This window comes from Crocuta crocuta, unplaced genomic scaffold, assembly GCF_008692635.1.
Source record: "Crocuta crocuta isolate KB4526 unplaced genomic scaffold, BGI_CrCroc_1.0 scaffold62, whole genome shotgun sequence".
Lineage (NCBI taxonomy): Eukaryota > Metazoa > Chordata > Mammalia > Carnivora > Hyaenidae > Crocuta > Crocuta crocuta.
Genome location: NW_027529173.1, coordinates 4,426,906 through 4,440,813, shown reverse-complemented (window position 1 = coordinate 4,440,813; position 13,908 = coordinate 4,426,906). Strand labels below are relative to the sequence as shown.

The 13,908-nt window shown below is 32.6% G+C and overlaps 1 protein-coding gene across 2 annotated transcripts in view; it reads right to left on the bottom strand.

The window, feature by feature from the left end:
* Positions 1 to 13,908, bottom strand: part of SNX13 (sorting nexin 13) — a 129,212-nt gene that overhangs the window by 76,410 nt on the left and 38,894 nt on the right. For both annotated transcript variants that reach the window (XR_013333591.1, XM_077757663.1), the window contains exons 2-5: positions 9,020 to 9,132; positions 4,525 to 4,627; positions 2,528 to 2,617; positions 1,364 to 1,485 (exon numbers count right to left, since the gene is read on the bottom strand). Coding sequence is in view for 1 of the 2 variants with exons in the window: in XM_077757663.1 (XP_077613789.1) it covers positions 1,364 to 1,485; positions 2,528 to 2,617; positions 4,525 to 4,627; positions 9,020 to 9,132 (428 nt within the window). In the remaining variant the exon portion in view is untranslated. The remainder of the gene's footprint in view (positions 1 to 1,363; positions 1,486 to 2,527; positions 2,618 to 4,524; positions 4,628 to 9,019; positions 9,133 to 13,908) is intronic.

The following is a 13,908-nucleotide window of genomic DNA, read 5'->3' as shown; positions in this document are numbered from 1 at the left end:
CCAGAGGTTAAAAAAAAAAAAAAAAGAGTTATTAGGATGATGTTACTATAGAAAGTAGTGAATGACTAATTCAGAAGAGTTATCTGAAAGAATACCTAACACTCAATAATTTTATATATATATAAATATATATACATACATATAAATATATATGAAATAAAGGAGATAAAATCTAATCTCTGACTTTTGATTATACTTTACTTTCTGTGTTCCACAGTAAGTGTGCACTTGTAGTGATAGCTGGCTACTCTGCAAATGTTTGCTGTTAACACTGAGGGAGAAGGAGCTCAGATCTCTCTCTCTAAGTAAGGTTATTATTCAAACCATAAGCATGACTGCCAGCCTCCCCAGTAACCTGAGGTTCAGGAACTAAACTCCTACTCTAAAGTTTAGGATTAACTAAATTATAGCTGGAAAGTCCTGACAGGGTAGCATGAGCTGGAAACATCGATGTGCACAGAGATGAAAATGCAGTAGAAAGCCCTAGGGCAAAGTTCTAATTCTTCAAGACTGTCAAAAGTACAAGACAGTATTTCAAGAACTTAAGTGGGGAAGAAGAGGGGTTAGCTGAAAAATAACACCTTCAGATTAGAAAGTGTACTCAAGGCCAAGGCACGCAACTTCCTGCCCTGAGGCTACAAGCTAGAAGGAAAAGCTTTGTGTGTGGTGGATAACAAAATCTTTAAAAAAAAAAAAAATTGCAAACTCACCCAAACATAAAATTCTCTTTCAAAAATAAGTAATTTCTGGATATGAAATGGCCACCCAAAAAATCAAGGAGTTTAAATACAATGATATAGACCAAAATATTTTGTCATAAGGTAGTATATAAGCAAGTTTTGTAATGTGAAAAATTTAGTATATCTCCTAAAAATTTCTTAAAGCAAACTCATCAAAACATACTCCCTTCTGAAAATAAACTGAATAGTCTATACTGACTTAAGGCTCCTTTGGTTTCTTCTCGCCCTAAAAGGACTTCTATTAGGTATGTGTCAAAAGTAGATTAGTAAAGTGAAACTATTTCCATGGCAAAATAAAACAGCGTATCTGGGTAAGAGGGTGGGAAAAGGTATTCTCAGTAAGTGGGGTAGAAAGACACATGACTGGACCTTGAGGAAGAAACTGACATTCACACAGAGATCAAGGCTTAATCAATATCAGCATTCTGTAAATATAAAGGTTAAATTTAAAGAAGTGTAGATTTTTATGGCTCTAGTCTATAATCTGAGAGTTAACTCACAATAATAATCTACTGTTCTGCTTACCTTTTAATAATCAATTTCCCCCCCCCCATTTAAAAGTCATTTTCCTTACTGGTATAAAGAATATATTTAAATTTTTCTTCATCAAACAGTGACCTTACCTAGTAGCAAATTGAATGAGTGCATTTTGAAGAGTCTGCCTAATTTCAAGAAGAAAAGATTCATCATCACTTAGTGTATAATACCAGTACTGGACATAATCCCTCAAGGAAAACTGGATAACCTAAAACAAAAATATTGGGAAAAATATATCTTTTCAGGATTTAAAAAGTTATCAATGGCACACTAAAACTTGAAAGGATTATTTACCAATTTATATTTACTCTCTACATACTAAACTGTGATTTAAAAAAAAAACAGTGCCTTTCTTACAAAAGCATCAATATGTTACAACATTTTTCAAAAACTTAAATTATTTTGGTGTCCCAATTCATCCACTGCCAAAATTTTGTAAAAATTAAAGAATTTTCTCTGGTCAATCCCCACCCTTATTCAGGTAAAGACAGAGTTTGCAAAAAAACATAAATTTTCAGTGTCATGATACAATCAAGAGTTTTAATTAGTTCAACGGAACGAGGTGCAAAATAATACCAATTGACCCTAATTCTCAAAAAGAAACCACTTTTCCAAGATTATATCATTAAATTTACTGTAGTCAAATTACAGAAAAGACCAAGGAGTTCATTTAATTCTAATACCTTGGATCCTGCAACAGTATTAAGTCAGTCAATAAAAAGCAAATAATACAACTGTGTGTATATTATTTTTGAAAATCAGATAAACTAAATATGAGTGAATCTATAAAAGAAATGTTAGAATTTTAAAGTGCATATTATAATAATCATATAATCAAATAAACATCAATAAAAATAACTGGGGGAGAATAATTTTTTAATCTAATTTTTAAATATTTTTTAATCAAATCAGGTATATCCATTTAAAAAATTATAAGAAAAAAGTGTCTGATTTTCCAAACAACTCAGTTTGTTCATCAGCTAGAGCATTTTAACTTTAAAATAATTAGAAATATTCATTATCAAAAAACATTTTTTTAAATGCAAATTCAAACAAAAGGCTTTAATATTACATAAACCACTTCATTACGAATGATTTCATAAATAAGGCACCATGTTATAGAATCCAAGGACAGCATAATGAATTTACAGCATATTAATAAATAACAAAAATTATTTCCTACTCTTTTCAAAAGAAATACACCTTAATACACAATATAAGGAATCTGAATACCACATATGAAAACTCACTTGCTGCAGAGGTTCATCAATTATATTGGCACCTGTCAATCTTCTATCAATCTTTATAGTCCTGGCTTCTCGTTTCATTTCTTCTAAGCACTTAAAGAAAATCATAACATTTTAGTGCATAGTTTCCTAACTTAAAATCTCTACAGTTCACTTCTAACTGAATATTCATTGTAACTTCCTTGTCATCTTCAAGTCAGTCAGTAACAGTTTTATTTCTCAAGGTTGTGGTATAAACCAAACACTACTTCTCAAGTTAACAAAGTTAGACACCCAGAAAAAAATACTATTGTTATCCTCAAAAATTTAACAAAATCAGCAAATATTATTTATAATGTAAGAACACTGAAAATACATTGTTGCTGTATTTCAATTAAACTTCAAAACCATAAGTTAGTGTTTCAGGTGAGTCAAATTAATAATTGTCTTTATTAAACTCTCCTCCCTTCCCAGCCCATATACACAGCTGCCAAATGAATGTATTTTAATTAACTTTATTTAGGGATGATTTTTAGCAACTAAAGAAAACGAATTCCTCTATTTCTATGTAGTGTTCAGAAAGATCAATGGACTAGAAATACAGGAAAAGCAGTGGGACACTCTTTAATTAAAATTACGAACAAACAGCAAAGCACAAATATACACATAAAACATATGCTTCAAATTATAACATGCAATTGCTAAGATTTTTTTCATAAAATATACTTATACATCATTTTAGAAACAAATCAAAATCACTCTTTTTATACAATGTACTAAAAAAAGATTATAAGACTTAACTAGTCTTGACTGTGATTATTTCCATTTAGGATATTAATTTCTAGAGATTTCCTATCCTCTATTATGTACCATTCAAATGAATGAAAAATAATGGATGGCTAAGAAATGATCCAAGAAGAAAAGGTTCATTTCCTCAAAAAGATTTGTGAGCAAACTCAAAAGAATACATATTAACAGGAATCCTAAAGGAGGGTGGAAATAAGTCTCAAAGATGATTTTAAAAGTTGTATTAGAAAAAAAATTTATTAACATGAACATTATTACGACAGGGTGAAATTCTTTTATTTCGGTAATATAAAATAATACTGTATATTAATATTTCTGCATCTCCTACATCTTAGCACGTAACAGACAAGTTAATAAGTGTAAAGTTAAAATAGAGTCATCGACTCCAGGCCATTTGTCTCTCCTCATACAAGATGAAACAAACCATCCTGTATACCACAAGAATTGAAGGCAATGCAAATCTGAAGCCTATCTTTAATACTGAATTCCAATTTATTTATGGATTATGATGTAAAAAATAGAAATATACCAACAGTCAAGATGATGTGAATAAAACTGGGCCTAAATTTAAAAATTATAGATACTACATAGTCTAACTGCAAGCTGTATTTTTCAAGTCAGTTAAAGAAAAGGGCCCATTTTCTTCTCTCTGGTTTCTATGTAATTTATTTCATTCCAAATTTTGAACTCCTATGTTAAAGCAGCAGGACAGGCCCCAAATTTCTATCTTTTCCTACAACTTGCATTCCCACTTTTTAAGATCTAACACTAAAAACGTTCTCAAAGTAATCTTTTAAAAATGCATTTTCTGGGACGCCTGGGTGGCTTAGTCGGTTAAGGGTCCGGCTTTCGCTTAGGTCATGATCTCACGGTTCGTGGGTCCGGGCCCCACGTCGGGCTCTGGGCTGACTGCCAGCTCAGAGCCTGGAGCCTGTTTCAGTCTGTGACTCCCTCTCTCTCTGACCCTCCCCTGCTCACGCTGTCTCTGTCTCTCTCTCTCTCTCTCTCCTAGAAATAAATAAAACATTAAAAAAAATTTTTTTTTAAATAAAAATTAAATGCATTTTCTAAGCATGATGAGGAAAGTCTTCGATAAATGGAACATGAGCATTAGTGAATTATAGGAAAATCTGCCAAGCCATATAGATGACCACATTATTATCACTGCACAGAACAGGACTTTGAGGTTTCACACATTCCTTTACCCTATTTACCTTGGGAATCCCAGTTGATGTTGGAGGAAGAAATGAGTGTTCACACTGCTCTAGGTACTTCTCTGAGTTTGTTTTTCCAAACAGGAGAGTAACCACAAAACCCCTGGGGGGAAAAATTACAGATACAAAAACAAAATTTTATTATAAGTTAACACATCTACTACCAAATATATTTTTCAGATTTAATAGATGGCCTATCATTCACTAAAAAGCCAGTTTTTGACTTTGGCAAGGCATGTAATTAATAATTTTGTTACGTTCTGAAGTTTAAAACAACTATAAATATTTTATGAATTTACACAAGAGTACCTTTCAAGGTTTTTATGCAATATATTTCATAAAGAATCCCAGGCAACAAGTTCAAACTTTAGAAAAATCAGCCCTCAATAAATAAGTAGGCTAGCTAACCAAAGACAAATGAGATTTAAATCCATAGCTAAAATCACACATTTCTGTAACTCTGTTAATTCACTAATGTGAGACAGTAATATAATTTGCCACTATGGAAATAAAATAAATAATAGCTATATAGAAAAAAAGATTTAATTTATAAGTTAAAATCAGACTGGAATTTAAAAATACATATAAATATATCCCAAAGGCTAATTGTTTTTGAAACAATTACGGAGGTGAGGTAAGATAAAAACTAGTTTAGAACTGCTTTACTGTAAGGATTTATTAAATGCTATCAATATTTTCTAGATTTAAAATTTACCAGTTAAACTAAGCACCACTAAGTAGATAGGAAATCTATAAAAGAAAACACATCAAATTCTAACTCTATAATGATCTTGGAGTAATCTTCCAACAATTTAAAGGCTGTAGTGACATGAAGGGAACTATGGAAAATTAACTATGGTCAGCCTCAACTCCTAAAAGGAATGTTCTTATAGTTCTCTGCTTTCTGTGGCTCTCTGCTACTTAGTATAAGGACCATAAAAGCAGAAAGAGGACTGGAGAAAACCAAGTCAAATGAGCCCAGGTCATCAATTCTATTTTTGTTTCTTTTTAAAAAGGCTGGCCTCAGAATTACCTAAATTTCACCTGTCTTGCATCTGCTATAATTAGTAAGAATCAAGTTGGCCCCATATTTCAGTTTTATCTAGTGATAAGCACATTTACAGACACAATAAAATGCTTATATTAACTTAAAAATGTTAACAAAAATATTTTCATGAAAAGACTGATAAAACACTAACCTTTGTCCAAAGTATGATAGTAGGAAAGCAAGCTAAGGAATGGTCTGATCTTACAAAGAACCTAATTAACGGTTTCAGCTTTGCGGTTTAAGTAAAATCAGGTGCTACAAATGACTGTCTCATCCAATACAACAGAATTATATTAAACAGCCCATAATATGGTATCAACAGTACTCCAAAATAATTTAAAACACATACACACGCACACACACACAAATGCCTAAGTGATTTTGCTTCCAAAAGTTTTCTTTATATTAGAAAATAAAGAATTAGCTTTGAGTGTAAGCAAAATACATATATTATCAACAATGTAGAAGGGCAAACTGAAGAACAACAACAAAAAAAGGTGGTTTCCATAGGAAACTGTATTAATTCCTCTCAAAACTGCATTTTAAGGAAAAAAAATCTTTAAAAACTTACACAATAAAAAGGCAGTAGAATTAAGAAATGGTTAGTATATGAAATGTAATTATTTTACTTAAGATTGATATTTAAAAGCCTATTTTCGTTCTTAAAATTCATAAAGCATTAAACCATACTAAGTCACATTAAAGAAAAAACCATCATTCTTTGTAATTAAGACAAAATAGCAATGATTTGATTCAGGAATTATGGCATGCCTTGACCATAACAGAGTAATCAAGAAATGCTTAATTGACCCCCAAAAACAATTTTGGGAGGCTTTCTAGTATTTAAGTTAAAGTCCTCTTACTGTAGCAGGGAATTTCACGGAGGTCAACAATCTGGAACAGTATATCCAATCAATTTATGATATAATATGAACTTAGAATTTCAGACCCTACCATGTGACTTTTAATATTATCTAGCTGAAGAGTTTTTAGTGGCCTTCACATACCCTCCAATATTCCATCTTATCTAAATATTTTACATGACTTTAGAAGTGTTTAAAAAAGACTTCGAGATTACTTCCTGATAAATCTGCAGACTCAAAAGGGAACAAGAAAAGTTACCATGACTCTGAAATGAATGGACTCATCACCCTTTCTCTCCTCCAAAACTTTATATGGAGCACTTTAGTGTAAAAGAAGTGATTCTTCATTCCTGCACCTTCCAAAGGATCCTAGGGCTCCTGCTGACAAATAAAGCTACAATTTCCTCCCTTTCTGAAATATTGGAAAATATTCCGAAATCCTTCTCCATCACTTTTGCCAAGTGATTTCATTTAGTGAAATAAAAGAAACATCTCAGAACAGTCTCCTTTGCCATCATTAAATCAGCCATGATGCTGTAATGAGGTGCAATCATGCTGCTCTGGTCTTAATTTGTGACAAAGGAGTATGTCTTATGAAGCACAGGACAGCTGCAAATCTATAGTCTTCAATCATCTTTATAATCAATAAAGATATTCAAAATTCCATTTACTAATTCCTACGGCTTATTTCCAAATGTTTCAGTATATGGTATCATATCTAAGTAATAATGAAAATATTAAATCTGGGGGCGCCTGGGTGGCTTAGTCGGTTAAGCGTCCGACTTTCGCTTAGGTCATGATCTCGCGGTTCGTGGGTTCGAGCCCCGCGTCGGGCTCTGTGCTGAACTGCCAGCTCAGAGCCTGGAGCCTGTTTCAGTCTGTGACTCCCTCTGTCTCTGACCCTCCCCTGCTCACGCTGTCTCTCTCTCTCTCCTAGAAATAAATAAAACATTAAAAAAAAAAAGAAAATATTAAATCTGAAATAAAATAGTCTTAGGAATAGTCCTTAAGGTATCTGCTTGATTTCTCACTTGTTCTACTAACAGTGGGTGCACTCCCTATAAAATGGCTACACATAATTTTCAAACCCTAGTGTGAAAGAGGTGGGTGGTGTTAAGTATATTCAGAAGCCAGTCCTTGAGTGTCTTACATAGTCTCTCAGGACACAGTCTATATGTGCTATTCAATTCAGATAAGTTCTCTAAACCTATAGGTTCAAATAACTCCTCCAAATATTTGGGGTCGCAAAAGATTTTTTTAAAAAGAACTCAAGAGGGTGCCTGGGTGGCTGAATTGGTTAAGCATCCAATTCTTGACTTTGGCTCAGGTCATGATCTCACAGTTCCAGAGTTTGAGTCCCCTATCAGCCTCCTCTGCTGAGAGCGTGGAACCTGCTTGGGATTCTCTCCCTCCCTCTCTGCCCCTCCCTCCACAGTCATGCTAGTGCTTGCTCTCTTTCTCTCAAAATACAAAAACTTAAAAAAAAAAAAAGAACTCAAAAAGATTTTTAAAAAGAACTCAAAGGTATTCATTCCACAAATAATTACATAAATGTATCTTTAAAATACGGACATACACACACAAGCATATATGTACATTCACACACACACATAGTAACAACAGCTAAGTAACTCAGCTAAGCTACCTTGGTTTGAGTATCTAAATGACAAGCATCCACCTCTGTTTTCTTTCTATATATTTTCTCATATACAATTCACATCTGATACCAAATGGTTCATATAGGAAGCTATACTAAATCATGACCAAAACCTCTCTTGCAAAGGTTTATCAATTCAAGGTAAAGCATAAACACTGTTAACCAAATAAACATGAAAAGAAAATGGCAAAATCAGGTATTTGAATTTTCTACATTCCCTAAAGAAAATAATTAACACTGTTTGATCTAATCAATGAAACAGTATCTTCTACTATACTATGTAAAACTTGAATCAACTCAATTTAAGTTACTTACTTTATTAATACTATAATAGATTTAGATAAATTTCACTCCTAAAAGGTAATGGTACCAAAAGGAATAAAAACTCTTTAAAACTTTTCAAATTATACAAAAAGTTTCTATCATTGGAAACTGAAAAAACTTTAATTCCCCATATTTCTGATACAAATAACAATCACCATTGCTTTTTTTCTTTTACCGTTTATTTATTTTTGGCAGAGAGAGAGAGAGAGAGAGAAAGAAGAGAGAGAGTACAAGCAGGAGAGGGTCAGAGAAAGAAGCAGACAGAAAATCCGAAGCAGGCTCCAGGCTGAGCTGTCAGTACAAAGCCCAACGCAGGGCTCGAACTCATGAACCGGGAGATCATGACCTGAGCCAAAGTCAGATGCTCAACCGGCTAAGCCTCCTAGGCATCCCCAATCACCACTGCTTTTATTTTATCGTGTATCTTAATTTTATTCCATTTAACTTTGGTAAAAAATAATTTTCAAAAACAGCATTCACAATCATACTTCCATTTCTCGTGGTCATTTTTTTCTTATTCTTGAGGCCTCATGGTCATTTGTTTCAATTTTTAACAACTCAGTATGACATAGGAATTGTAAGGTTATCTTTGAGAATACTTACCCACCCACAAAGCAGAGGATATAAAATGCCAAATAAAATATTACAAAGGGTCCAAAGGTTATTAGAGAAAGGACAATGCCAAGGCTTCCCCATCCCCATATGGATAGACTGGTCTGAAATAAAGCAAAGGAAAATAATTTTTAATAAATTTCCATATGAATTAGAAAAGAACAAAACTTTTACATAGTTTTACATCTCTCCTTTTAACCTATACGGTACTGTTTGCAGTAACTGTTACATATATATTTTTGAAAATGTTAACTACATTCTTGGAAACTTACCTCCAAGAAACAATATACAAAATCTATGTACATCAGCAATGATTTTTTATAAATCTAGTGTCAATGTAAAGGCACAACTGGCAATCGTTACGCAATGATATGCTGGTATGAGAAATGGTAAAAAAAAAAAAAGGATTTATAAAAACATTTATATACATATGTATATATATACACAAGTATATAAAAAGGTTAAGTAGCTCACAAAGTTGTACTTGTTTAGAGTATTTCATTTGAAAACTAAGTTCCAACATAAATACAGTATAACGACATTTTTTTTAAACTTAAAATTTCAAGGTAAGGTATCCACATCTCACTAAATATTTTTTTACTCAAATTGTACATAGAAATTTATAAAATTTTATTGCACAACTTCCAATTTTCAATTACCAAAATATACCATGATCTCAAAAAACATCTCGAAAAATTCTCAATCCTTAAAAATAAACACAAAAAACAACCCTGTTTTGTTTAGAATTATACTGTATTATATATTTAAAATACTCCTTTTGTTGAAGGCAAACTGGATTTTAGCAATTTAAGTCATTATGAATAAATAAATGTATTCAATTCAACAAGTTCCTACACCCATTTGCCTTGTACTGTGAGGTCTACAAAGGAGGCATTTGTCCCATTCCTGCCATCAAGGAGCACAGAAAAGAATGTCTTACAGGAATGAAACAATTAGACACTGAACCAAAAGAAAATAATAGAAAGCATTATAAGATGCTAAAGTGAACAAAATTAGTGACCAAAAAACTATGGAATAGACAGTAAGTTCTATAGATTATGAGAGAAAGAGAAGTTTTATTTATTCATTCATTCACCAGTCATTGACTGTTTTCTAGGTGCTATAAGCTGAAGTTGCTTGGGGAAACCATAAGGAATAAAACATATCCTCATAATGCTACATTCTAGTAAGGAGAGAGAGATAAGCATATTCTCATAAATGCACACATTTGCATAAGTTTACATTCCAGAAGGAGAAAAAACAAATAATACATACATGTATAGTTATATCAGCTGGGGATAAGTGCTATGGAGAAAAATAAAGCAATTATATATGGTTGCTATGTAAGTTATATTTATAGGACTATATAAGAAGCTCTCAGCTAGATGAAATATGAACAGAAATCTTAGAAAAGATTTATTTAAGGAGAATTTATAATAATTACTCTTCCTACCAAAAGTAATATTTTTCCATTTATTCATATCCTCTTTAATGTCACTCTATGAAAGTTTTAAAAATTTCTTCTTCTATATAAGACTAGTGCAAATTGTTCATTTGTATTTTTATTATCCTTTTTCCTCATTCTGGCCACTATTATCTTTTTAACCAGAGGACAGAATACCTGCTGATGAAGTTTCTCCTGACCTCATGGCTTCCTCCTTGGATCAGCTGGAGAAACTATTTCACCTACAGAAGTGGTTTCTGACTTCTAAAAGCTGAAAGTAAGCCATGGGGATTTAAAATACAGAACAGTCCAATCCTTCTGACAATACTTATGCTGAACATCTACTACCTGATGCACACTACAGTACTGCCAGAGGCCCAACAATGGAAAGCAGATGCTATTTCCCAAGATTCACTCAAAACCTTATCCAATGAATACCCTGCAGAGTTCTCATACACTCTCAGGAAAGTGGAAACCAGACTACGACCCAGGTACTTTAATCAATTTACCTTCTTCATTGAGAGGTGGCCTAATATTTACATTACTCTTTCTTTACAATGCTAGATTTATGCTTGCTACCCAGTTTTTCAAAGCTAAACTAAATACTAAGAGATAATAAGAAGTTTTAAAAATGAAACCAAGCAGAGTGGCTACTTCTGTAGATAAAGGAAGGGAGCATACAACTGAAGACAACATACAGGGGGCTTCTCAAGTACTTAGCAATGTTCTATTTCTTAATTGTTTGCCTTAAGCTGAATAAATGTAATATTCCTTCTTCTATTTGAATCCTATATCTCACTATTAAAAATTTTTTCAAAGAACAATCACAATTAGTTAATACAGAAAAGATTATTTAATGCAGCAGTTAGTTAACATGGGTAAATGCTCAAATGTCTAAAACATAAGTTTTCAGAATCTTATCTCTTCTCACTTGAAAACTATAGCAAAATGACCAAAATATTAATTTTATTCATTCATTCTACAAATTACTTGTCAATATCTATTACAATGTGCCAGGCACTAGTGATTTAACAGTGAACAAAACAGATTTTACTGTAATATTTTTAAAATTCTACACAAGAAGACCCTTTCTTTAATTTTGAGAGAAATTTTTATACTCTTGAGACTAATAAAATTAAACATTTCAAATCAAGCAAGTCAGGTGTTTATAGTTAACTTCAAATTTTAAACTGTTCACTGAAACACCAGAACAATAAACTGTCCGAAACTAAAAAGTTTTGTATTATTCTGAGTGTTCCCAAATATAATGTAATTGGCTGATACTATTATGTTATTATTTGGTGAGATTAAGAAAAACAATTGATCTTATACCATATAAAAATCTTGAGTTCTAATTATTTCCTAAGACGATAAAATTTAGGATAGTTTTGTACCACATCAGAAACTTTTTACAAATTCAAACAGGTATTAGTTACCTTAAGAACTGACCTAATGTGGAAGCCAAAAAATAGAAACAGATCTCTATTACAGTGATTTACATTAAAATAGTTGATATATTATCATTTTCTTCTCTAAATACAATAATCAACATCGACATACCCATGCTATATGATTTCCTAGAATCTCTGACCCATCAACTGGGCATTGGAAGAAACCTTCAAGATCATCTACTCCAGTACTTCTCAAACTTTAAGGATCTTAAATACAAACTCTTAAAATGCTAATCTGTTATCTCTGTGATTCTTTCACTTCTAACAAGCTATTAGAGAACTGTTTAGAACAAAGGACCACTATCTATTTATAATTCCCCTTAATCTCTAGGTCCACAAAACCTTATCCACAACTCCAAAATTCAAAAAGCTTTGAGAAACAAAACTCTACCAAACATTCTAAATACTCTATCTCATTTATTTCTCAGAACAACGTATTAAGTAATCAAAAAGTTAGTACAGCACAGTGCCCAAAAAGTATGGACTTTGGAGTTAGACTAAGTGCAAATCTCACCTTTTACTATTTATTAGTTGGGTAATCACCAAATGCCTTAATTTCCTCACCTATGTGGCTGCTGTGGGGAGTAAATGAGTCTCTGGTCTTGTATTCAAATTTACCTTAATCACGATTATTCCCAGTTTAGCAAGAGAGAAAAGCTTAAAATAAAAACTGCCCAAGGTCATGCAAACTAGTAAGTATAAAAGTGAGATTGGATTCTAGGCAAACCCCAACTCCTTATAAACCTTAAAATTTGTCACTGAAAACTGCCTGAAGTTAAATCACAATAAGAAGAAAATGCTAAAATCATCAATGAGTGCTTCCTTTTATCCAAAAATTAATCAATTTAATATGCCTCCCAAGAAATTAGTCAGAAAATGACTTGTAATAAATATAATAAATCCCTGGTCTGAATATGAAGTATACAATTTTTACTATTAAACAATCAATTTAACCATGTATACCCTACATAAATAATGGAAAGAATCTCAAAGGGTCTCAATTTATGAGCATGTCCTAACACCTATGCATATCACTGTGGCTTTGAGCAAAGGGAAAAACAGACATAAAAACTAACCTGATGCCAAGATGCTCAAGAACCAAGAGAGGATAATGCCTCCTGACAACAGAAAGAAAGTGGAAATAATTTCCCTTGTAATATTTTAGGCCTATCAAGTCCTAATGATATCTATTTCATCTGCTCCTCACCAGTGTTTTATGATAGGGAAGGTAGCATAATACACTACTAAGAACACAAAGTTTGAAAATACAGATTCAATTTGCCACTTACATTCTATGTAACCTCTGCAAAATTGTTCTCTTTGATCCAAAGTTCCCATTAGCAATAAGTGGGCTCTCAAGTCAAGTCGACCTGTAGTAGACTGATTAAGTAACTTTCTTCATAATGACACAGCTATTTTGATGCAAGCAACACCCAGAGTCTCCTGGCTCTAGGAAGAGAATGGAGCTAAGTGGGAAGAACTATTTTAGATCACATATAAAACAGATGGTCAGCTACCACAACGTGGATGTCAGATTCTGACGTGCGTCTCACTAGAATGGGTCAACCACTCTCAGAGTTAAAATGACCTGCTATATATGAACACGTTATATGGCAAAGGGCACCCGGAAAGATAGTGCTGACAATCTTAAAACTGATACTACTTCAGCGCCAACTTGGGTCATAGAAGTCATATGAGTTTAACAAAAAAATAAGTACCCATAAGACAAGTGGCCTTATTGTAACTATACCCTATTTTCCTCCCACCTTATTCCATTTATGATAAGTTGGAAGTTCTTCTCCAATTACTTTCAAAAGAATGTGCTCCTGACATGGAACCCTGTCTCATTCAACATTATATAATAATTTAACCAAAGCCTGGTAAAAAGAAGCTGCTCACTAAATATAGAACTATTTCATTTAATAACTAGAGAAGTAAAATGAAGGGAATGGAAAGAAAAGGGAGGGGAGAAAAGGAAAGGACAG